This window comes from Psammomys obesus, unplaced genomic scaffold, assembly GCF_907164565.1.
Source record: "Psammomys obesus unplaced genomic scaffold, mPsaObe1.curated_primary_1811, whole genome shotgun sequence".
NCBI classification, from domain to species: Eukaryota; Metazoa; Chordata; class Mammalia; order Rodentia; family Muridae; genus Psammomys; species Psammomys obesus.
Genome location: NW_026585987.1, coordinates 10872658 through 10898515, shown reverse-complemented (window position 1 = coordinate 10898515; position 25858 = coordinate 10872658). Strand labels below are relative to the sequence as shown.

General features: G+C 37.4%; 1 protein-coding gene across 1 annotated transcript in view; it reads left to right on the top strand.

Annotated features, from left to right (window-relative positions):
- C6 (complement C6) overlaps nt 1–25858 on the top strand; it is a 90116-nt gene that overhangs the window by 20738 nt on the left and 43520 nt on the right. Inside the window, exons 6-9 of the mRNA XM_055601133.1 lie at nt 5675–5813; nt 9645–9848; nt 13261–13501; nt 20504–20626. Of these exons, the coding sequence (XP_055457108.1) occupies nt 5675–5813; nt 9645–9848; nt 13261–13501; nt 20504–20626 (707 nt within the window). The remainder of the gene's footprint in view (nt 1–5674; nt 5814–9644; nt 9849–13260; nt 13502–20503; nt 20627–25858) is intronic.

Sequence of the window (25858 nt, the reverse complement as noted above, 5' to 3'; positions counted from 1 at the left end):
GTGTGTGTGTGTGTGTGTGTGTGTGTGTGTGTGTGTGTGTGTGTGTGGGCATCCATGAACCACAGGCCACACATGAACATCAGAAAGCCCCTCTTCTGGAGTTAGTTCTCTTGCTTCACCTTGTTTTGAAGCAAAGTCTCTTATTGTTGCAGACTCCAGGGTATCTGGCCCTCAAGCTGAGGCTAATCCCCCTGTCTCCACTTCCACTCTTACTTTAAGAGCACTGAAATTACAGGTGTGTGCCACCTCATATGGCTTTTTTATATGAGTTGCAGGAATCAAACTTAGGTCACAATATCATCAGGCTTGCTCAGCAAATACTTTTACTCACTGAGCCATCTCCTTGTTTTCCAACGGTTGTTTTTAATGCCCTTTTTCATTAAAGCTGTCTACCCTAGTGGTTGTAAAATGGCAGCTCATTGCAGTTTTGATTTTTAGTTCCTGAATGGGTCACAATGCTGAACAAGTTTTTTTGTGTGTGTGTTTGTTAGTTGCTCCTATCTGTTCTTTAAAGAAATATATATTCAGATATTTTGATCGCTTGAACAGAGCAGGCTATTTTTTATATTATTGGGTTATAAGCATTTTTTTATATTCTGAATGTAAGTTCTTTAGCAGATAGGTAATTTATTTGTAAATATCTTCTCTCATTGAGTTGCTTTCTATATTTTGATGATGCTCCTAGAAGTGTAAACTTTTAAAAATACATCATTTTTTGTGTATGCATGTGTACCTGCATGATTTTATGTGCATTGCAGGCATGTGGGAGAGACCAGAAAAAAGTACCACATCTCATATCACATCTCATAGGACAGGAGTTTACAAGTGGTTGTAAGAGGGCATTGGATTCTGGGAATCAAAGCTAGGTCCTCTGCAAGAGTCATAAGTGTTCATAAAGACTAAGATATGTCTCCTGACCTGAAATATAAATTCTTAATTCTGGCAAACTCTAACGTATATTAGCAGTATATATACATGCTTCTGATGCGTACGCTTGCTTTCAGCATCACATCTAAGATGACTTGCCTGTATAAGGCCACAAAGACTTAGTTTTGTAGTACCACACTTTGTTGATCATTCAGGCTTTATGCATCTTTATAACAGAAACTGTGATTCTTCTGATTTTTTTCTTGTTTCTCAAGATTCTGCTATTTCCAGATGACTTCTGGAATCGGTTTGCCAGTTTTTATGAATAAAAAGGTCAGATACATTTTATGGTTCATTTTTCATTGTTGTACCAAAACATCTAATACAAACAACTAAAGGAAGATTTGTTTTCAGATCTATCCCATGGTTTCATAAAGTTCAGTGTATAGTCACTGGCTGTTTATCCGAAGCAAATGATGAGACAGAACATAGTGTTCTGGACACATGATAGAGGACATTCATCTCATAGCTGGGAGACAAAGGGGTGGACATTAAGGGTCAGGGGTCAATATACAGCTACTAGGACAAGTTCAAATAACCTTGCCCTGCCACTCCCTTTCTCCTAACTTTTCTAGAACCTTCTAAGATAATGTTACAACCTGACACCAACTGTTCAACACATGAACCTTCTGGGAGGACACTTAATATCCAAACCATTAGAGATTTGATTGGTTTGTTCTACATCCACTAGTCAGTTTGGGAAGTACTGCCACCTTAGTAAAAACAATTCTTCCAGTTCATAAATGTGGGGTGTCTTTCTGTTTATTAACTCTTTATTTATTTTTCCAACAATTTTTATACTTTTCAGGATACAAGTCTTAGACTATTTTTTTAAGCGTATTTCTGAGACATTTCTTTTAAATGTCATTATAAATAGAATTGTTTTCTTAATGTTGTTTCTGGAGTATGAAATTCAATTTATTTGTAAAATTCAGCATTTAAAATATATTTTAACCAGCATGCAGTAGTCATGAATGTCTATGAATTACAGTGTAGCATTTGAATATGTATGTAAATGTGTAATTATCAGATCAGGGAAATTGTCATACCTGTCACCCAGACACTTCATTTCTTTGTGTTAGGAGCACTCAAAATACTTTCTACTAGCTATTTTGAAATATTCAATTAATTCAATTACATGTGGCCAACTTTACTAACCCTGCTGTGCTATAAGCATAGAAGTTGTTCCTTCTTTATGACTTTACCTGTGCACCCATTAATCATCCTTTTTCCATTTCTCCCCAGTCAGTGCTAGCCATAATTCTATATGTCTCTGAAATCAACTTAGGTTCCACATCTAAGAGAGAACATGTGGCATTTGTCTTCTGTGTCTGCTTATTCCATTTACTATCGTATCTTCTACTGTGTGTGTAGGTGATGTATTTTCTTTGTGTACTCATTTGTCACTCTACATTTGGCTTCATTCCATATCTTGACTATTATGACTAGTTCTGCAGTAAAATGAGAATAGATGTCTCTTTGGCATACACAATGTCTATTCCTTTGAACACATATCCAAATAGTAGGGATGCTATATCAGGAAAGAGTCCTAGTGTATTTCAGGGTTCTCTGTGCTGTTTTCCATAGCAGTTGTACTGATTAACCTTCCCTCTGCCACCTCCTCTTGTTTCTCTACCCACATTTCTTATTGTCTTTCGAGGATTTGCCATTCTAACTGGAGTAAGATCATTTTTATTGATTTTGGTTTACGTTAGATACCTAATTGGCTTTTGTCTGTAGTAGACTTTGGTCTTGAGTACTATAAGCATTAACTCTTGAAGTCAATGTATAGTTAATATAATGAAATTAAAATCTACTTTCTCCACCAGAAAATTAGGAAAACTAAAATTTACAATTTCATCTTGTAGGGCAGGTTAACAGGCTAATCTAACCTACCTGAAGGTAGTAATTGTTACCTTCATTTTTGTTTGTATTTGTTTCTTTATTTTCTTTTATTTCTTTTTTATTTTATTTTTATTAATTAAAGTTTATTCACTTTATATCCCAGCTGTAGCCCCCTCCCCCAACCCTTCCCAATCCTATTCTCCCTCCCACTTCTTCTCCTATGCCCCTCCGCCAGTCCAATGATAGGGGAGGTCCTCCTCCCCTTCCATCTGACCCTAGTCTACCAGGTCTCATCAGGACTGTTTTTTTTTTTTTGTCTTCCTCTGTGGACTGGTAAGGCTGCTTCCCCCTCAGATGAAGGTGATCAAAGAGCCAGCCCATGAGTTTATGTCAGAGCTTGTCCCTGTTCCTATTATTGAGGAACCCTCTTGGACACTGAGCTGCCATGGGCTACTTCTGTGCAGGGGTTTTAAGTTATCTCCATGCATGGTCCTTGTTTGGAGTATTAGTCTCAGAAAACAATCCTGTGTCCACATTTTTTTTTTTTTTGGCTCTGTTGCTTTCCTTGTGGCCCTCTTGTTCCCTCCAGGTCTTTCTATTTCCCCCTTCTTAATAAGATTCCCTGCACGCTGCAAAAAAAAGTGGCTATGAATCTCAGCATATGTTTTGATACCCTACAGGGTAGAGTCTTTCAGAGGCCCTCTGTGATAGGCTCCTACCCTGTTCCCTTAGTCATTAGGAAAATGAAAATCAAAATGACCCTGAGATTTCACCTTATATCCATCAGAATGGCTAAGATCAAAAACTCAAGTGACAACACATGCTGGAGAGGATGTGGTGAAAGAGGATCCCTACTCCATTGCTAGTGGAAATGTAAACTTGTACAACCACTTTGGAAATCAATCTGGCGCTTTCTCAGACAATTAGGAATAGTGCTACATCAAGATTCAGCTATACCACTCCTAGGCATATATCCAAAAGATGCTCAAGTACACAACAAAGACATTTGCTCAACCATGTTCATAGCAGCTTTATTTGTAATAGCCAGAACCTGGAAACAACCCAGATGTCCCTCAGTTGAGAAATGGATACAGAAATTGTGGTAATTTACACAATGGAATACAACTCAGCAATTAAAAACAAAGACATCATGAAATTTGCAAGCAAATGGTGGGATCTAGACACCTGAGTGAGGTATCTGAGAGGCAGAAAGACACATATGGTATATACTCACTTAGAAGTGGATATTAGACATATAATATAGTATAATCATACTAAAATCTGTACACCTAAGGAAGCCAATCAAAAAGTAGGACCCTGGTAAGATGCTGAATCTTCATTCATAAAGGTAAACAACATGGACCTCAGAAGAGGGTTACCTCCTTTTTTTATAGAGCAAAAATAATTGCAGATGGTTTAAAATTGTGTATGCTGCATTTTTATTGATAGAAAAATAATGGCTACATTTGTGAATACTTCTTAGTGTTCTAACTTTATGTTATAGCTTTCTAATTATCCTTGTTCCTCTCTTAACTTTCTTAGTCATTTTTACTATGACATTTTCATGTTTGTGCAGCTGTATTATTATACTGTATTTATATTTTACCTCCTCAGACCCCATCCCACCCCACCTATCCTCTCCTGTTCCTCTCGTTGCTCACCTTCCTCTAAGGACATTTTGCCAACTGTTTAGAGTTAAATTTCTATGTAATTAATTCTATAATCTAAATCTAAATGCCTAACAGCAGAGTGCCCAAATTTACATATTAAACTGCTTCAAGATGCCTTCCCAGAAAAATGAATCTACTCATCTTCTCTTGCATGAGCAGGAAATTAATAATGCAGATCCTGAGTAGGTTGAAGCCATTTAGACACCATTTTTGTTTTAAGCTAAGACTATAGAGGCATACAGAAGCTCATGTAAGTGATGTATAATCGTCTTGAGGATGTATGTGTCCACTTGAGCACCCACCCCCATCAGAACTGGTAAGTGTACTTGTGTATCATGTCAGACATGGTAGAAAAGCACTTCCTTCTACTACATGGAACTTCTGAACGGTATTCTCTAGAACTATATTATATGTCCTGTGGAAGACAAAGGTACCTGATCAAGCACATATATAGAAACTGACTATTTTAAAGGGTCTAGTATAATCTTTATAAAGACAATTTTTATCATCTATATAAATGTGACATTACCAAGTTTTTGACCACAAAAAAAAAAAAACAACCTACTTTTCTCGGAGAATATTTATCATAGTCTCTAAGAAACTAGAAGACTATATGAGATAAATAAGAATTTCCTCGAGCTGCTAATAATTCCTTAAATACATGAATTAAACTAAGCTAATCTCCATGTGCCTCAATTTCTTCATTTGTGAAATAGGTATAAACAATTCTATATATAAAATACAGTTATTAAATGTTAAATCATTTAATACTTGTAAAGCACTTAATATTGCTTGGTTTATAGGAGATTAATAACTGACATATAATCATTTGATGAATAAAATACTTTTAAATGTATTACATGTACTATTATTGCAATACTATTACATTTTCCTATTGCTATTTCATAATTTATTTTTTACCAGTGTTCTTTTATTATATCATAATATGCTTCCAATGTCTGTATCAACTTTGTAAATAAAAAAAAAATTATAAGCTCAAATTTTATTTCATGTTGAAATCCCAGAACTTTGTGAGTCAATGGGGCTGAGTTTAGGACATCCTGTTCTTTATGGATGCCTCTTCATAGAAAAGGCAAAAAATGAGCTTTCCGTCGGAGTCATTTTTCAGAAGTCAAGAATGTCTACGAAAAGAAATTTCTTTCATGTAAGTAAGGTAAATTTTAAAAATGGCTCTACATCTATTCAATTCTTGAAAATTGCTTTGTTTCCAGGTTTCATTTTCTGGCAGGAGAGCCCAGAGGAGAAGTCCTTGATAATGCTTTCACTGGAGGAATATGTAAAACTGTCAAAAGCAGTCGAGCAAGTAATCCATACCGTGTTCCGGCCAATCTGGAAAATGTCAACTTCGAGGTATGACAGGGTGGCACGGTGGCTGCTCCAAAATTGGCAGTGATTTTGAGCTAAGTTTCTAGTGGAGATTTTGATGCATTATAGGACAGAATGGAAGGATAATGAACTATAAACAATGAACACATTTATATGTTTCCATTTAATCCTTCTAAAACCCAATGAGGTCAGTATTATCTTATTAATTTACTGGAGGAAAGGGGGAACAAATGGGTAAATAGTTTGCCCAACAACAAACAAGCTAGTAAGTAAAAGTAAATTATCAACTTAAGCCCAGATTTCCCTGACTGGAGTTCATCTTTTCTCCATGAACATATAACTTTAAAATATATCCATACCAAAAAGTTTATTTATTCAAAATGTTCTCTTACCATAGCTTTTTCACTCACATAATTATGAGACAAATGTAAAATAGTCTTAATTTTCTCCCCCCCCAAAAAATTAAAACATGATGTGTTTGAATATAAAATGCCTTAGCCTACCTGTCTTAATAAACTAAAAACTGTATTAATTTGCTTGTTTTTTTTTTTTAATATATATATAGTAATGAGCAGCACACTGCTGCTAGGATAGTAACCTAGTAACTGCCAAATAAGTGCTCTATTCTTACTGCACAAAAGTGAGCGTGGTAGCGTGACTAAGAATGGCCTCCATGGAGCAGGGCGGGGACAACCTTAGGAGGTAAAATAAATAAACAAAGAAAAATGGTCCCCAGAAGCTCCTAGACTTTACTGCTTAGTCACTGGGGAATGGAACTATTTGGAAGGATTAGAAGGTGTGGCCCTGTTGGAGGAAGTGTGCCACTGGGAGTGGTCTTTAAGGTTTCAAAAGCCCAGGTGTGGTCTAGTGTGTTGTAAATCAAGATGCAGATCTCAGCTACTTCAACCCCACGCTGGCCTGAGGATAATGGATTAAGCCTTTGAAGCTATAAGAAAGCCCCCAATGAACTTTTTTTTCCTTTATAAGAGTCACCTTGGTCCTAGTATCTCTTTGTAGATTAATGGAACAGTGACTGAGACACTGAGCTATCCCTTTCCTTTAAGTTTGATCAGGGAAATACGTGGTTTTGTAGTTTTGGTAGTCACATTCCTGTGTGACCCCTTGCCTGCTAAGGAGACTCTCTTCACGGTAGTGGGTATCCAGAGAGAAATCGTTCAACATTCCTTTACAGTGCTCACAGGTAAATGTGTTTGCTGCCAAGTCCAAAGACCTGAATCCAATCCATAGAACTTATACTGTGGAAGGAGAGAACACACTCCTGTAAGTTGTCCTCTGACATCTCAATATGCACTGTGCCATGGCTCTGCCCGGTCATTTCAGCACAGAATGAATGAATTGAAGCATATGTAGGTAAATGTAGTAAATTTTAAAATTAACATGACATCTTTATTCATGTAAACTCAGGCATTTTCCAATCTAATGCACACCATTTAAAACCATATAATAGACGCTTCTGGTTTTGGCAAGTGATTTGGGAGTCCAATGTCACATTCTAATATCTCTGGAAGGCTAATTACAATATTCTTAGGATATATAATATTGAAAGGGCTTTGAAGAAGGAAATGTGGGTGTGATATTCTACTGGAAGGTGTTTTCTATCTTCCATCAAGCAACCCGCAAGCTTACTATCAAAAATACAATTTTCAACAAGAGCTACAGGTCCAATACTCCCAGCAGGAATCTACTTCACACGGTTTACAGAATAGCATTCTCATTATCCTCCACTCTGTTTCTGCCTTCTTAAGTTCTCCACATTTATTTTTATAATGAGTGTTGATTTACCTCATAAATGTCCTTACAACACAGTTTTTGCAAATGCAATCCACATTAAACATTTTATTCATATACTTGATATTTATTAATAATATATTATAAATACTGCCTTTATGAATAAATACAAATACTTAGGCAAAATATATTACCAGACCTGATTCCCATTTTCCAGTCTAATATAATTTTTTCTACTGCTCACTTATGAATCTGTCTCCATCCCCATTAAAACATTTGGGAAAAATCTTCTAGCTTCTGTCCAAGATACCTAAAGCCCTCCTTGCCTCCTAGCATCTGACTCTGTCTTTAGAATATTTTTATTGTCTACTTTTTATTCATTTACTTGTGTGTGTGTGTGTGTGTGTGTGTGTGTGTGTAAAAGACAGACAGATAAAAAGAAAAGAGAGAAAGAGAGAGAGAGAACATGTACATGCCACAAGTGGTAATCAGAGGACAACTTTCATGGTTACAAGATGTGGGTCTTTGAAACTGAACCCTGTCTTAGTCAGCGTCCTATTGCTCTGAATGGACACCATAACCAGGACAACGCTTAACATTTAATTGCCATCTTGGTGGGCAGCATGGAGGCATTCAGGCAAATATGGTGCCAGAGAGGTAGCTGAGAGTTCTATATCTGGATCAGCAGGCAGGAGGAAAAGAGAGCATGTGAAACCCCAAAGCCCACTCCCAGTGACACCTTACCTTCAAAATAGCCACACCTACTCCAACAAGGCCATACCTTCTAATCCCTTCCAACTAGTACCACTCCCTAATAAGCAAGGATTCAAATCGATGAGCCTATGGGGTTCATTTTTATTCAAACCATCACAGAACTACTGAGCCATCTTGCTGACCCCTAATATCTTATTCTTTAAGCTCATACAAAGGATAAAAATTATAGTCTGGGTTTTTTTTTAAGAATCTGTAAAGAAATCTACACAGCTATATTTATATACATATATTCTTTAATAGTATGGCCTTATTGTTTTGTTATTGACTGAGAGGTTCATTTTGTGAGCATTTTAGATGCTAGCTAGTGCATACTGCAGTATCTGAAAACAACACTGAGATGTTGATTATATTACCAGTACTGAACAGTCACCTTTTCCAGAAGGCTTACATTACCTTCTTTTCTTGGCTAATTTTTGCAAGTTGTTTAATGCAACATGTGATTTGTCTCTCAGTGAATTTTAGTAATGAGTATCTAAAATAAGAAAGGTTTTTTTTTTTTATTGTTGCTGACCAGACAAGGTGGTTCTCATCCATTTTGAGTGATTTTAATCATCTATTGTCCTTACTGTCATAACTATAGCAGAGGCTTAGGTTTCTGAGACATAACCCTGGTTTATGCTTAGCTGAAGTGAATTTCAAAACTGACCTCCATCTCAGAGGTATGGCCAAACAGGTGATAAGAAAGTGGAGCTAGGGTCAGACAGAATCTCTCCCTGCCCTCTTTTGTGTCAGTAGTAGATCTCTGAAATACAATTCAAGTGAAATCTACAACACACTAAAGTCGCAAGCCGTCTTTAAAATGACCTCATTATTCTCAATATCATAAGGAAATGCATTACTTTGTACAGTTATAAATGCAAAAATAGCCCCCTTGGGAGCTGAAGAGATGGTTGTGTGGCTAAGACCACGCACTGCCCTTATAGGAAACTTGAGTTTGGTTCCCAGTGCTACACGATAACTCATTACTAGTTTCTGCATGCATCAGGCAATCAAGCAGTGAACATATATACACACAAACATGGTGTATACACATAATGTTACCATGGTAGTCCGTGCTACTTGTCTTTCAAACCAAGGTGCTTGAAATAAGGCTTCTCCATGTCTGTGTTTATCTGTGGCATCCAGTTAGCACTGCATCTACCACATTGTGTTCTTTCCCTAAGTGACTGTTGGCTCCTTGGGTGTAAGGATTAACAGATTGCATTGTTCTCCATTACTATGAGATGGGTAATGACTACTTGTTGAATGATGACTGAGTGAACTATCACTGCGTGAGGTGATGGCAAGGAGCTCTGCTGTTATGTTTTATTTCATATGTATTTTGTTGGCCAGGTACAAACTGTAGAAGATGACTTCAAGACAGATTTCTACAAGGACTTAGTCACTCTTGGAAATAATAACAAAGAAGGCAGTTTGTCATCATCGGGTAAAAATAAACAGTCTTTTCATGACTCAATTTTTTATTCCTCAAAGAAAACAAAAGGATTCCAGCATAACTTGGCCTTCAAAAAAGCCATTCAAGCCTCCCACAGAAAGGTAAGGAAAATAGTTCCCCATCGTTCATTCTTTCTTCAAAATTAACACCAATCAAAGCAATCAAGCCAAACATTTCCTTATCTGTGGAAATTCTAAGAGATGCCTAAATGGACTCTTCTTTATAACTCTCACTTCAGAACTTAACGAACTTGATTTACTTTCAGTTTTCTGTTCTGTGTTGTGGTCAATGTGGGTTGTTTTCAATAAATCTTAAGGCCCATTTTAATTTTTATTTACATGTATGTATGTGTAGGTATATGCCACATGTGTGAGTGGTACCCACAAAGACCAGAAGAAGGTATGGAATTCCTTCAAACTAGAATTACAATCGTGAGCTGCTGGATATAGGTGCAGAGACCAAACCCAAGTCTCTGGAAGAACAGCCAGGTCTTCTAACTGCTAAGTCATGTCTCTAGCCCCTAAGAGGGATATTTTTTAAGCATTTGTAAATTATACAGTGTAAAAAATTTCACTATGATGTTGCCAATAATGAAGCTAGTTTTTAGACTGCTTATGATGTTAATGTATTTTCTTAGTTTTAAAAAAATCTTCTGAGACTTTCATATATGAGTATTATATTTATATCATCTTTACTCTTCCTTCTCCCCCTCTAACTCCTCTCTTGCTCCTTCACTTCCTTTCAAAGACCTTTTCTTCCTTAATTATTATCATTACACATATGCAAACAAACATAAATGCATTTAACCTATTGAGTCCATTTAGTGTTGCTTATATGTATATGTGTTTGGAGCTGACACCTTGAGATCTTATAATCTATGGGGTGATTCTTCCCTGAAGAGAACTGATTTTTACTTTCTCAGAAGCCTTTGATTGTCTGTACATCTTCATCTAAGGGTAGAACCTTGTGAAATTTGACCCATTCACTTTGGGATGTTGATTGGTGTAGTCATTAATGCAGGTCTTATTTGGCAACGATATTGTTGATAATTCATGGGTTTCAATTTCTCTGTCATGGTTAAAAGACCTTTTTCTAAAATTATGCATTCATTGTGTGTGTGTGTGTGTGTGTGTGTGTGTGCGCGCGCGCGCGCGGCCACACACACACCCCAGAATATGTGTGTGGAAGTCAGAGCATTACTTGTTACAGTTTATTATCTTTTTCTATCACAGGAGTCTCAGGAATCAGACACAGGCCATTAAGCTTGCCTTATCTAACTGAACATGTTTCTTATAAATCACATATAATAACTTTGTCTTTTTATGCAATCTGTTTCAGGCCTTCTGTAGACATATACACTCTCTTCTTTTAATCTACTAATTCAGAATATCTAGGGATCTAGACTTTGATCAAATCCTCAGCTCACCCTGAAAAAGCATCCATGGCTATACATACTTGTCTAAAAGTATAGCATAGGGAGGGAAGGAGATGGAGATACTGAACAAATGTAGGTGACCTGCAGGTAGTGGCCAGATTTTAAGACAGATTTCACAAAGTTAGATATAAATGTCTTAGACATACTAGAGAACACACATAAAAACCCTTTTCTGTGGGTAAAGAACCAGTTTTTATCTTAATAGTCTTTCCCAACTTCAAAATAGTTGATATTTGCAGGTTAAAGTCTATAAAACTGCTACTTTTCAAGCATTCTGCCTTAAAATTGTTCCCCTCATACAGATCAAGACAATGTTATGATGGACATAGAAGATAAGTCCATCTGAATAGAGAATGTCCTTATTCTAGTCCATCTAAGGAGAAAATGTTGCTGTGACCTTTCTTAGTCTGCAGATCCTGAGACACACCAGAGATTTGTGAGCTGATCGAGGCCATTCAATTCAGCCCAGTATGTGTGGTCACTTTGTTTTGTCAATCCCATGATCTGACTAAACAATCATTAGACAGAGAATTTCTCCAGAACAAATTAATAATCAATTCTGTGAAGCTTGGTGATTACCTCATTTACTTTACAAATTTGAAACTATAAAAAAAATTCAATCACAGAAAGAGCTCACAAATTGGTGAAATGTGCTAATATTGTTCAATATCCTGGTACAGTATAACTTCTTGATCTAAAATTGATAGTTGCAGTCCTCATAGCACTCTATGCATCATGACTGTGCTTCTGCTATGTGAATTATCAAAGTTGAGTGTATGTTCTCCATGTTTATTCTGTAAAAAAAAAAAAACTATAAATGTTGGACCTCCAAACACATTAAAGATACATGTTTCTTAACAAAATAAGTGATGCTCCAAGTTTGGGGGATGTTTCACAAAATTCAAGTGTTAAAGTTTGAAAGCAGAATTAATGGGCGCACACTAAAACATAAACTCTACAAATGAACACTTTTTCTTTGACTTGTTCACTTCTATAACAACTGCATCTGACATAACTGAACAAAAATTAGATTGAAGACAAGAACATGGAAAGGGAAGAGAGTAGGGGGAAGAAAGAGAATAAATGATAGCTCCTTTTTATCTTTGCAACGTTTTGGGGTTTTGCATTAGCAGATTTTTGATTTTGTAATTATAGCATACAGGAAAATGCCTGTTTCATAATTAACAGTTACAGTAAAATCCTTTGGCTAAAACATGGTAGTTATTCTGTTACCATTGCTTATATAACACAATTTGTTAGAACCAAGAGATCTGATACAATACGTAATTTGTAAACATAATGTACCTGAATATGCTTATAAATGCTAGTAGTTATGTGGGAGAACGTAAAGGAATGCAATTGCAACACAATAGCAAATGTTTAACCTCAAATTAACCTACATAATAAGAAATGAAGAAACAAGCAGATGTGCTTGAAAAGAAAAAAGAAAAAAACGTTCACACTTCTGCAGATGGGTGACAGAGAGAGAATTAGAAAGATTTTTTTTTTTTTCATTTCATTACTTAGTGGTGGAAAACATGGTGTTCTTTGGCATTGAGAGTGTGAAATGCCATCCGGTGCACATTTCCTTAATCTGACAGTAGACAGTTAAAGTCTGCAGAATTTAAGGCTTCTTTGTGGTTAGTGAACAGCACCTTAAAGCTTCCAGTAGAATCTTTATGTAATCTTTTTTATTTTTAATTATTGGCATTAGGGCATTGCAAATACAAACTCACTGGTGGTACAACTATATACTGACAGAAAGACTAACATTTCTGATCATTGATCTCCTCCTTGCTGTAGAATGCATACCAAAGCCATCCAGTGTACGTTATTGAGATAGTCTCATCTGTTTAGTACTTTGAACACTGAAGAAAAAAAATACTGAAGTACAGCATTAAGATTACAGCTTGTGTATAAAAATGGACAATATAGTTAAATTATTTTCATCCTGTGGTAGGAACGGGGCTAATGAGAAGTTGATGACATTTAAAGAATGAATGCCTTAAATTGTCATTGTTTCTGTCTCCATTTTCTTATTTTCACTTTTTTTCTTATGCATTTTGCCTCTTTACTAGGATTCTAGCTTTGTTAGGATCCATAAAGTGATAAAAGTCTTAAACTTCACAATGAAAAGGACGGACCTGCAGCTTTCAGATGTCTTTCTGAAAGCCCTTATCCATCTGCCTTTAGAATACAACTCTGCTTTGTACAGCCGGATATTTGATGACTTCGGGACTCACTACTTCACCTCAGGCTCCCTGGGGGGCAAGTATGACCTTCTCTACCAATTCAGTCGCCAGGAGCTACAGAACTCAGGTGGGTGGGCTTTGGTTTGTTTGCCTGACAGTGGCGTGGAACATATCTTTTCTCCTACTCCATCATTCTAATAACTCTTCATTTAGATCTTTTGTTGTTGCTGTTGCGAAAATTGAGATGAAGAATAATTAAAAGCAAACACAATTAAAATAATAAATAAGGACCAACAAAGAAGAAACTATGTTTAATCTCTGTGGCCCAGTGTCTGTCATGGTCACTTAACAAAAAAGAGGTTCCTCAAACTTTGTTATAATTTACTTGTAACATTTTATAGCAAAATGCTTATATCACAATTTACAGCAAATTCAATATGAATTATTCTCTTTTAATAATTTTTAAGTAAAGAACAGTGGTGTAAAATGAAACAATAATTAGAGATTTGACAAGAGACTAAGCTAATGTAGACCAAATATTCATAACTGTTGAAACTTTCAAACAAGTGCAAAGTACTTTATTTTAAGAAAGCTTTCTCTGTGGCCTAACAGACTGCTCCTCAGAGGAGGACTTTGCAGCCAGCCCTGAAGATACCTGATAAAACAGGGTCAAATGAAAGGGGAGGAGGTCCTCCCCTATCAGTGGACTTGGAAAGGGGCAGGGAGGAGACCAGGGAGGGAGTGTGGGGTTGGGGAGGGAATGAGGGAGCGGGATATAGCTGGGACACAGAGTTAACAAAATGTAACTAAAAAGAAAAATAAAATTTAAAAAAAAAAAAAGAAAGCTTTCAATGTTCTGTTCTAAGGAACAGAGCAAATGTTTTAGTTTATTCAAAATTATAATATACACTAAGCATCTTAGTTTCTTGAGTTTTATCTAAAAATTCAAATATTAATTATCACTATATATACATATATATATAGACATATATATATATATATATATGTATATATATACATACAATCTTTGGGTTATTTTGTTTTCAGACACTTGTGTGAAGTATAACAGTGCCCTTATTGTGATATTTCATGTGTCCCTTGAAATAAAAATTGGGAAATACTGGTAACCACACAACAACTCATAAATTTGCCCAAATCAGTAAACAAGTAATTTTCCCTAAGTCAGTCCTAGTCCTCTGTTCATATGTCTCATTATAGAAAATACTGGTGTGTGATATGCCCTGCCCTGAATTCATCTGAACCATGAGCTACCACAGGCTACATCTGAGCAGAGTTTCTAGGTTATATTCATACATGGTCCTTGGTTGCATGTCAGTCTCAGAAAAGACCCTGTGCCCTGATATATTTGGTCCTTGTGGAGCTCCTATCCTTTCCTCATCAGACTAACTCCCCTTCTTTCTTATGATTCCCTGTACTCTGACAAAGGTTTGGTCATGAGTCTTTGCTTTGAAAACATTGCTAATTAGAGTCTTTCAAATGCACTCAGTAGACTCCTGTCATATGTTCAATGTGCATCCCATCTGTCTTTCTAAATGAGGATTGATAATCTTACCCCATGTCTGCTCTCTTGATTATCTTTTTTAGGTGTATAGATTTCATTATGTTTATCATATCTTATAGGTCTATATAAGTGAGTATATACCGTGTTTGTCTTTCTCCTTCTGGGATATTTCACTCAGGATGATCTTTTCTAGATCCCACCATTTGCCTGCAAATTTCATGATTTCCTCCTTTTTGACTGCTGAGTAGTATTCCATTGTGTAAAAATACCACAATTTCTGTACCCATTTCTCCATTGATGGACATCTGGGTTGTTTCCAGGTTCTGGATATTACAAATAAAGCTGCTATAAACATGGTTGAGCAAATATCCCTTTTGTGTACTTGATCAAACTTTGGGTATATACCTAGCAGTGGAATAGCTGGGTCTTGAGGAAGCACTATTCCTAATTGTCTTAAAAAGCGCCAGATAGATTTCCAGAGTGGTTGTATTAGTTTACATTCCCACCAGCAGTGGAGGAGGGTTCCCCTTTCTCCACAACCTCTCCAGCATGTGTTGTCCCTTGAGTTTTTCTTCTTGGCCATTCTGATGGGTGTAAGGTGATATCTCAGGGTCGTTTTGATTTGCATTTCCCTGATGGCTAATGAGGATGAGCATTTCTTTAAGTGTTTCTCTGCCATTCGCTATTCCTTTGTCGAGAATTCTCTGTTTAGCTCTGTTCCCCATTTTTTAATTGGATTACTTGGTTTGCTGCTTTTCAGCTTCTTTAGTTCTTTGTATATACTCGATATTAGTCCTCTGTCAGATAAAGGGTTAGTGAAGATTCTTTCCCAATCTGTAGGAAGGCGTTTTGTTTTGATGACAGTGTCCTTTGCTTTACAGAAGCTTTTCTGTTCAGAAAAATTTAAGCTACACTAATACTGCTGTGTAATCTTAATTATGCTGCAATTGAAGCACACTGGGACAAAACAATTTTTTATTTAAATTTATTTTTTTATAATTTATTCACTTTACATCATTTTACATCGTCTCCTTCCAGTCCCACCCTTCCTCGCTCTTCCCCCCAATTCTCCTCAACTATTCCTCAAAAAGGGAGAATCCTCCTTCTCTACCATCTGACCCCAGCCTATCAAGGCTCATTAGGACTGCCTGCATCTGCTTCCTCTGTGGCCTGACAATGCCCCCCTGCTCAAGGCAAAGTGATCAAAGAGCAGGCAACAGAGACATGTCAAAGACAGCTTCTGCTCCCCTTATTAGGGAACCCACATGGAGACTGAGCTACCTATTGGCTACATCTGAGCAGGAAGTCTAGGTCCTCCTCATGCATGGTCCTCAGTTGGTACATCAGTCTCTGCAGCCCCCATCAGCCCAGATATGTTGGCTCTGTTGGTCTTCTTACAGAGCTCCTGTCTTCTCTGCTTCCTTCTATTCCCCCACTCTTTCTCACGACTCCCTGAGCTTTGCCCAAAGTTTGGCTGTGAGTCTTAGCATCTGCTTTGATACCCTGCTGGATGGAGTCTTTCAGAGGACATTTACAGTAGGCTCCCATCCTGTTCCCTCTGTTCAACCACTTCTGGTGTCTACTCTATTTGCCTTTCTGAGTGAGAATTAAGCATCCTCCCCAGGGTCCTCCCTGTTATTTAGCTTCTTTAGGTTTGTGGATTATAGTATGTTTATCCTGTATTATAAGGCTAATATCTGCTTATAAGTGAGTATATTCCATGCATGTCTTTCTGGTTCTGAGTTACCTCACTCAAGAAATCAATCTTGCACTTATTCAGAAAATTGAGAATAGTGCTACCTCAAGACCCAGCTATCCCTTTCCTCAGCATATACCCAAAAGATGTTCCACCATACAACAAGGACATTTGCTCAGCTATGTTCATAGTGACATTATTCATAATATCCAGAATCTGAAAACAACCTAGATGTCCCTCAGTTGAGGAATGGATACAGAAATTGTGGTACATTTGCATAATGGAATACTACACTGCTATTAAAAACAAAACAAAATCCTTCTGAATGAGGATTATGCATTTTCCTTATTTAGCTTCTTTAAGAGTATAGATTTTAGTATGTTTATCCTCTATGTCTAGTATCCACTTATAAGTGAGTATATACCATGTGTGTCTTCTGCTTCTGGGATACCTCACTCAGGATGATCTTTTCTAGTTCTATCCATTTGCCTGCATATTTCATGATTTCCTTGTTTTTGATTGCTGAGTAGTATTCCATTGTGTAAGTGTACCACAATGTCTGTATCCGTTATTTGGCTGAGGGACATCTGGGTTGTTTCCACATTCTGGTTATTATAAATAAAGCTGCTACAAATATGGTTGAGCAAATGTCCTTGTATGGTTGAGCATATTTTGGATATATGCCTAGGAATGGTATCGCTGGATCTTAAGGTAGCACTATTCCTAATTTTCTGAGATAATGCCAGACAACAGAAGAGGAAGAAAACATGGAACAGGACAGGAGCCTACCACAGAAGGCCACTGAAAGACTCTACTGATCAGGGTATCAAAGCAGATGCTGAGACTCATAACCAAACTTTGGGCAGAGTGAAGGGAATCTTATGAAGGAAGGGGGAGATAGAAAAATCTGGAGGGGAAAGCAGCTCCACAAAGAGAACAAAAAAACCAAAAAAAAAAAAAAAAAAAAAAAAGTCTGGGCCCAGGAGGGGGCAATGCAGAGACTGATACTCCAATCAAGGACTGGGCATGGAGAGGACCTAGAACCCCTGCTCAGATGTAGCCCATAAGCAGCTCAATTTCCAAGTAGATTCCCTAGTAAGGGGAGCAGGGACTGTCTCTGACATGAACTCAGTGGCTGGCTCTTTGATCACCTCCCATTGAAGAGGGGAGCAGCCTTACCAGGCCACAGAGGAAGATGATACAGCCAATTCTAATGAGACTTGATAGGCTGGGGTCAGATAGAAGAGGAGGAGGACCTCCCCTATCAGTGGGCTAAGGGAGGGGCATAAGAGGAGAATAGTGTGGGAGGAAGGGGGCTACAGCAGTGATACAAAGTGAATAAATTGTAATAAATAATTTTTTAAAGCATGAAATTTGCAGGCAAATGGAGGGAACTAGAAATTCATCCAGAATTAATCTTAATAGATTGAAATCCCCGAAAGTGTGGACTTCCCTGCTTTTATACCCTCTCTACATCTGCCTTCTATTTTTCTCAATTTCTTTTTCTTCTTCCTTAATCGAGAAACAAGGTTGAAACTAGATTGTAGATGTAAGGTATTGGTAGGCTTTATTTAATAGCATTCATCTTGTCGTCGTTTTTGTTTAATAGCTTGGATGTGCCATAGTAGTTTCTCTATGTTGAGAAGAAAACAACTCAAATTGTGTTTTACTTGCATCCCTTCACTGTTTCATCCCTCTGTTGTTTAGTGCTCCAGCAGTGTGCTGAAACTTTGAATAAAAGTTGTTGTTACTTCAATGTACAAGGTGAAAATTTCAGAGATACTGTATTAACTGTAAACAATGGCGATATTCTAAACAAAAAGGTAATTTTAAAGTCCTTTTGTAAGGAGGTATCTTCTGCTCTGAATTTGAGAAGAAAAAGAGCAATCCCCTCACTATTCCTCAGTGGTGGTTTTTGTTGTTGTTGTTTTTATTGCTAAGCCTTTACTTTAAAACCAATCTTTGAGCACAGTTTTTTGACTAGTGCTGTTGATTTACCTTATTCAGGACAGGCTGAAACACTATAGAAACATTCATCCCTTTCCCGATCAGGTGTGGCAGGTCAGGTACACAGCACCAGACTGACCCCCAGGTAAGATGCATAGAAGCCATGCAGTGTACTATGAATGAGGACAAAACAAACAAACAAACAAACAAACAAACATGCACAGAAAGTCACTGGTAAGACCTTGATTCTTTTTTAAGATTTCTTTATTTATTTTATGTTTATGAGTTCTCTCTATACCTGCATGTCAGAACATCACATTGTAGATGCTTGTGAGCCACCATGTGGTTGCTGGGAATTAAACTCAGAACCTCTGGAAGAGCAGACAGTGCTCTTAACCACTGAGCCATCTCTCCAGCCCCCAAGACTTTTATTCTTTAATCACTGTGCTGTCAACACAATGAACCAGAGCCATCCTTCGTTTCTTTATGGCTTTGTATATGGTTCTCAAATATATGAAATTAATTTTGCCCTTAGGTAAAATGTTGGATTATAATTACTTAGTCACATAAAATTTAATTCTAATTTATAAACTTTAAAAAGCATATGAAAGAATAAGAAAAAAAATTGTTGTTAGAGTTGCAAGTACAAATACAAGGGTTTCAAACCTATTTTTTACTCATAACTAATAAACTTAAAACATAAAAAGTAAAGAAGAAGAGGAGGAAGAAAAAAGTTGACCTAATTCACATCTACCTATATTTCCACTGAGAAGTCTGTGCCTTCATGTCTGCACTTTGGCATCAGACCTGATCCAGCATATGCCTGAAGCTCTCTCACAATAACTGTCCCTGTGCACTGTACCTTGTAACCATGAGTGCTGGGATTTGATAAGGTCTTTGTTTTCATCCCAGTTAAGAACTGGTGTTACAGCTCATCTCCTATGCACAGTCAGATGTCTTGGAAGAAAATAGCATCAATTTCCTTCACATTATCCCAGATAAGCAGAATAAACACCTTTAAGTATGCTATCCTGTCTCTCTGTGTTGTCCCAGATGCTGAGATCAGTGAACATGATTATAGGCATTGTGATGGAGGTGACTCAGGCATTCAGGTGTCAAAAGCTTTTAAATCTGATGATAAGAAATTGGTAAAGGTCTTCTAATGGAATGGTTCAGCCTCAGAACATCAGAATTTTTACATGATATAGAAGATAGTAGAGAGTCACCCAATGGAAGCAGTACTTGGTCTCTGGGAAGATGTTAATTCCAACTTCCAACCTGAAGAGACAGAAATTAGGGAATGTTGCCCCCTTGAGACAACAGGGAAATAGCATCAAATACAAATTTGAATTCAGATAAGAAGACAAAATGGCCAACAAAGGGCCTGAAGAGTTCATCAATCAATACGTTAGAATCTCCAGTATAGTAAAAAAAAGGTTTGGGAAGTAGGGATGGAATGAGTAACCACGTCATGGAAGGAAGCCCAAATGAATCTGAAAATGAGTAGTGAGTGACTGACAGGTGGCCAAGATTCACACTTGAGGGATGCACAGTGAAGTGGCTCACATCTCACAAAAAAACAGAGCTACAGGTCCAAACTGTGGGACCACACAGAAGCAGTGCACAGCAGAAAGGACAATCGTCACAGTCCATCGTGTACTGTGGCAACAAGGGCAGGCTGGGAGACACAGGAGCCCCATGGAATGGGCTACAGTGGTCTCACAGGTGCTTCCTGGAACGGTTATGAAAAGGGAAGATGAAGAGAACTCACAGCATCACTTCCATTTGGAATAGCCTCATGACCTGTGTCGGGCTGAATCGAGGAGCTGAATCTGTAATAGCTCAGCAGGACAGAAGCTGGTGATAGCCTCCAGCCCTAAGAGTAGCCAGAGCTGCACCGAACTCTTCCTTGAATTCTCAATGGTGCATTCTTAAGAGGGTTTTGTTTGTATTTTGTATTCCAGGTTTAACAGAAGAAGAAACGAAACACTGTGTCCAGTATGAAACAAAGAAGCGTTTTCTCTTTATCACGAAAACATACAAGAAGAACCTGTGCACCATGAATAAGCTCTCTGAAAAATATGAAGGTAACTGGCATTCACTTGACAGTTTGTCCAGTGGGTCCTGAGGCTGCCTATCGTTTAATTGTATTGCATGTGTCTACTATATCTCCACATATATTATTTGTCTGCCTCAAACAAAACACGTATTGTGAGGGAAAATATAAATAAAATATCATTAGCACTACTCAAAAAATAGACACGGCTGGGTGAGATGATGCACATCTTTAATCCCAGCGCGCGTTCAGCACAGGCATGCGGATCTCTGTGAGTTCGAGGCCAGGATGGTCTACAAAGCAAGTCCAGGACAGCCAGGGCTACACAGAGAAACCCTGTCTCAAAAACAAAAATAAAACAAAACAAGGGGAGAAATGATGGCTAAGGTGTTTTTCTTATTCTTAGGCTATTCAGTTCAATGAACAGCATACTGATTTTTCCCATAGACATTTAAAAGTAAACATGAGTATAAACCAGACACCCTCACTAAGAAACTTAGAACTTGGAGGTGTGTAAGTAACCCAGCCATTAAAAAGTGTAGACTTGTAATGAGAATGCTGGATTTCATGCCATCTGTCACCACAAAGGCACAGGTGCAGGGACAGGAATTGAATTTTTAAGTTCTACTTTATTCAGACCTGTGATCTGAAAAGACAAAAGACTGACATGAAAAAAATAAAAATTTTAAAAATTTAAAAAAAAAAAACTGCCATGGTTTTTTGGAAGCTGTATTATACCCCTGAGCATCAAAGTTATAAAGATCAGGGAAAAGAATACAGCAACTACAAAAGCAGCCAATCACAACAGAGCTCAGTCCCACTCCTTTGATCATGGTCGTCTACATTTCTGTGATTTGTGGTGGATGTCTGCTGTTATTCCTTGTACTGTTCCCTCGCTCTCTGAATGTCTGGACTCCGGAACTTTTTGGAACATTGAGTTCAGTAAGTGCTTTTCCTGGTTCAGGCATGGATTCTAGCTGGGGCATCTGGGCTGAATGTTAGGATGCAGAGCTTGAACTCAGAACGTAACAATCATTAACAATGTGATGTTAAAAACAAGCGTCTGTTGATTCCTTTTTACAATATTCCATCCTATAGAAGCATCTTTATAACGCAGCATGCGAAAGCACCCCTTGTGGTCTTGTCCCTTGCTAACACCCATTCTCTCATATTTATAAGGTTTGTAATGTACAATGGATGGCATCCTGACCATAGCTTCCTACCTGTAAGGCAATTCTTTCATATAATTGTGCACATGGGAGCACACACATGTTCACACATGTTTGTAACTTAGTGTTTTAAACACCTCTATGTCTGAAACAAATACCATAAACACAATACAAATAGGAGCCAAGACTGGAAAGCATTTAGTTAGTGTCAGGTAACCATGTGTGGAAACTGGTTCTCCAGAAGCTCTTGGCTTTAGTTTGTTTTTAAAAGACTGATGGGAAAGCTTACATTCTTGTTTTGGGCTTTTAGGAAGGGTGTCACCATGAAGCTCACTCTGTCTTGCAACTCATTATCTTTCTGCTTTAGCGTCCTAAATTGAGGGATTACAGGCTAATGCTATCATGCATAGTGTAAACATCTTTATTCTGGTAAATTCTAATCTTATCTCTGAATAATTTTCTCTTAAGTTATGGTTTGATCTTGATTGTCCCTCCTTGCCAAGATGAAATATGTCCTGGTTTGTTTGATCTAATTTTATGTAGGAATACCTAAATTATATCCATGGCATAATGCAACAAATTAAATTATCTGTTAATTATTAATATTGTTAAACTATAGAGTTTTGTTTTATTTTGATTTAAATTTTTGGTTTTCTTTTTAGAATTTCATGCATAAGTACTTTATTTACAGCATCTCTACCCCTCCATATTCCCCCTCCAACTCCTCCCTTGTTCCTCCTCCACTGTCTCTCAAACTCATTTACCTGTCCTCGTCTATAATTATTATTACATACTTGTATGTGTTTATATGTACACATATATGCATATATCTGCATATGAACGTAAAACCTACTGAGTCCATATATTGTTGCTCATATAGCCATATCCTTAGTGCTAACTACTTGAGATTATATACCATAGAACATTCATCCAGAAAGAAAATTGATTCTTCCCTCTCGGCAGCAATTCTTCATCTATCCATGGAGCCTTGTGAAATCAGCACCCCAGCCACCTGGCATGTTGACTGGTGTTATCATTATAAGGCCTTGTTTCCTCGACCATATTGAGATTTTATGTTTTCAACTTCCCTAACATGGTCTAGGAGATATTTTCCAGCAGGAAGCATTATGACTCTGTGGCTTTTACAGTGTTTCTGGCCTCTCTTTCCAAGTATTCCCTTGGCCCTAGTGTAGGGCTACATTAGATGTACTAGTTGGCGCTGGGCATCCCGCAGGAACTTATCTCTTCTTTGGGGGCAATTGTGGATTATGTAATTGCCTCTATCTGTTGCAAAAGGAAGCTTCTCTGATAAGGAATGCTGGCCGAGCTTCTCTGTGGATATAAGGATAGCGATTTAGAGGGGCTTTTATTAGATATAAACCATAAGGTTTTGTTTGTTCAGGACTCAGTCAGGCTTTATTACTACTGGACTTTCAAAGGTTCTCACATATTAGTTTCCTTGTCTCACAAGAGCCTGAGAGTTACACAAAACACTACGTTCCAATAAGAGTTGTCCAAGGTAACAGAGACTACAATGACTTTGGACAGTGAGCCATCTTCTCTGAGGAAAAAGTCAGAGAGAAAATACAAAGAAAGCCACAGTTTTTATATGTATTAACCTTAATTGAAGTTTGGGATACAAAGGGCATCTGCTCTCTGTAGAACTGAGGAGAAAGCAAATGGCTACTTTTTGTTTCCCAGAAAGGCATAAGGACAGCTAGACCAATTTTTCAGAACATTCTCCCAAGAGGTTGTCTCAAGAAATGAAACCTGTGCCACCATTCCAACAGTCATAGCTCTGAAATAAATCAAACTGAACTGACTGAACAGAAATATGGCCTTAAGAGGCCACAGAGGTCTTAACCCAGAAAAGAGAACAAAATAGGCCTGAAACCATCTTTAAACTAGAGGCAAGAGTGCCATGGTCTCACCCAGACTGGAGGCTAAGACCTTGCCTCTTTCTCTACAGAGCTAAACTTTTTCCAATCATCCAAACAACTCATGTTCTCTCATGTTAAAACTATAACTAACTTCTACTTTATATAAAATTCTTCCCTTATTTTACCCAACTCACTGGTTGCTGCTCTAAACACATAGAAGCAAAATCACAGAAACTCCCAAATTCTCACTTTGCATTCTCATGAGAAACACAGAAGAAACGAATACAAGTATTTTGTTGTAATAATTAATAGACAATTTAAAATATAGTATTTGTACATATCTGTGGTTTCTGTATGTGTATGCATATGTAAGTATGTGTTTGTGTTAAGCATGAGCAAAATGAGAATAATAAACTCAGCACAGTCCACCTCCAAAAAAAAAATGAAAAAGAGAAAATAGTATGGAAAACAGACAAGCAATTTCATAAATAATTTTTTAAAAAATGGATAGTGTTCTGGACAGTTTTATGTCAACTTAACACAAGCTAGTGATTTTGGAGTAAGGAACATCAATTGAGAAAATGCTCCATTCAGACTGACTTGTGGGCAGGCCTGGGAATGATTTTCCTCAATTGGCTCCACATGCTCTAATATAAACTTAGTGCACCACACAGAGAAATAGGAGGGTAACACATTGAGAAGAAGGGTGTGGGTGCCCAGAGAGAAGTTTGAGAGAGAGGTATAGGAGTTGAAATGACTAAAATTTATTATACTACTAATAAAACACTCAACCTCTTTTTTTCAGTTCAAGAAAAAAATAGAATAATTCACACATCCACAGATAGGATTTTCTGTTTTCTAAAAAGAACCCAACATATCAGTCAAATTCTCATTCTTTCTAAATAATAGAAAAATATAAAGTTACCAGTGGACTATAAATAATCTATCACTCTGGGTTTTAATGTTCAGTCAGATACAGGACTCTGACTGGTCCCCTTTGGTGATTCTCAGGGCTACTTTTAGTATGTGCTGGTCTGTGCACATAAGCACATGCACGTTTGTTGAGGGAACATCATGGGGACCCTAGCATCAAAGAATGCTTGAACCTTTGTTAGATGTTGCCTTTGCATGTCCTCTCATGCACCGTCTATTTGCCCTGGTCCCTGTTGCCATGCATGGGCATCCTATCCAGGTTGATGCTCTTTCCTAGCCTTTGATTACTGAACCCAGAGTCTCTGAACAGTTTGTGTCTATGCAGCTTCTCGGGCCTCCTCACCTTCTTCTAAGTTTAAGGAAGTCCTAACTATTTCAAGCACATAACAGATAATTATAATGTCCTTTTGTTTAGAAATCAGTGCTAACTTGCATGTCATGTTAGATTTAAAAAATATCATACTCACATACTGCAACTAGAGAAAAATCAGATACAAATTTCTTTCTATCGGCTTTCTCCCTTCCAAAACTCAACTCAATGGACTAGAACCCTCATTCTCCACTGTGGAACTTATCAAAATTAAATCTCTATCCATCTTGCTGCTTAAAATCTTTTTCTTCTTTTGAAAAAGAAAATGGCCCAAGTCATTGCATATTTTTATCATTCTATAACTAATATTTTAACTTTATGTTCTGAGTCATAGTAGGCTTGGCTTTTCAGTTTGAAATTCAAACATTAAGAGCTGGACAATTACCTTTTTTCTCTCAGGCGACTGGCCTTACACAGTGAAATTACAGCCTTCCAATCTATGATTCCCACCAGATTTACAAACGTGTACTTGAATATTTGAAAGACAATGCTTGTCTCTGTGTCCTGGCCTCTCCAACCCAGGGATATTCATATAAAAGGCCCATGATCAGCTTGATTCAGGAAATTGGAGAAAATGGAGTTTAGGAACACAAGCAAAATAATTAACATCAAGAATTTGGCCCCCCAAATAAGCATAGAACTCAAGGGTGAAGACAGTGGGCCCAATGAGGCAATGAGAACAAAATCACTTAGTATGCAAAAACACTAGACAAGGGCAGTAAAGAGTATTTCTAAATTGCTTAAATGTTTACTATGCTAACAATGTGATTTTTACTTTGAGGTCACCAAACTGTGAAACTATAATTTTAGTAGGCAGTCTAGTAGGCTTTTTCCAACTTTCTACCACCTCTGCTGTTATAATCAGGGTCAGATGCCTTCTTACTGGTTCACACTTCACACTGTGTTCATGA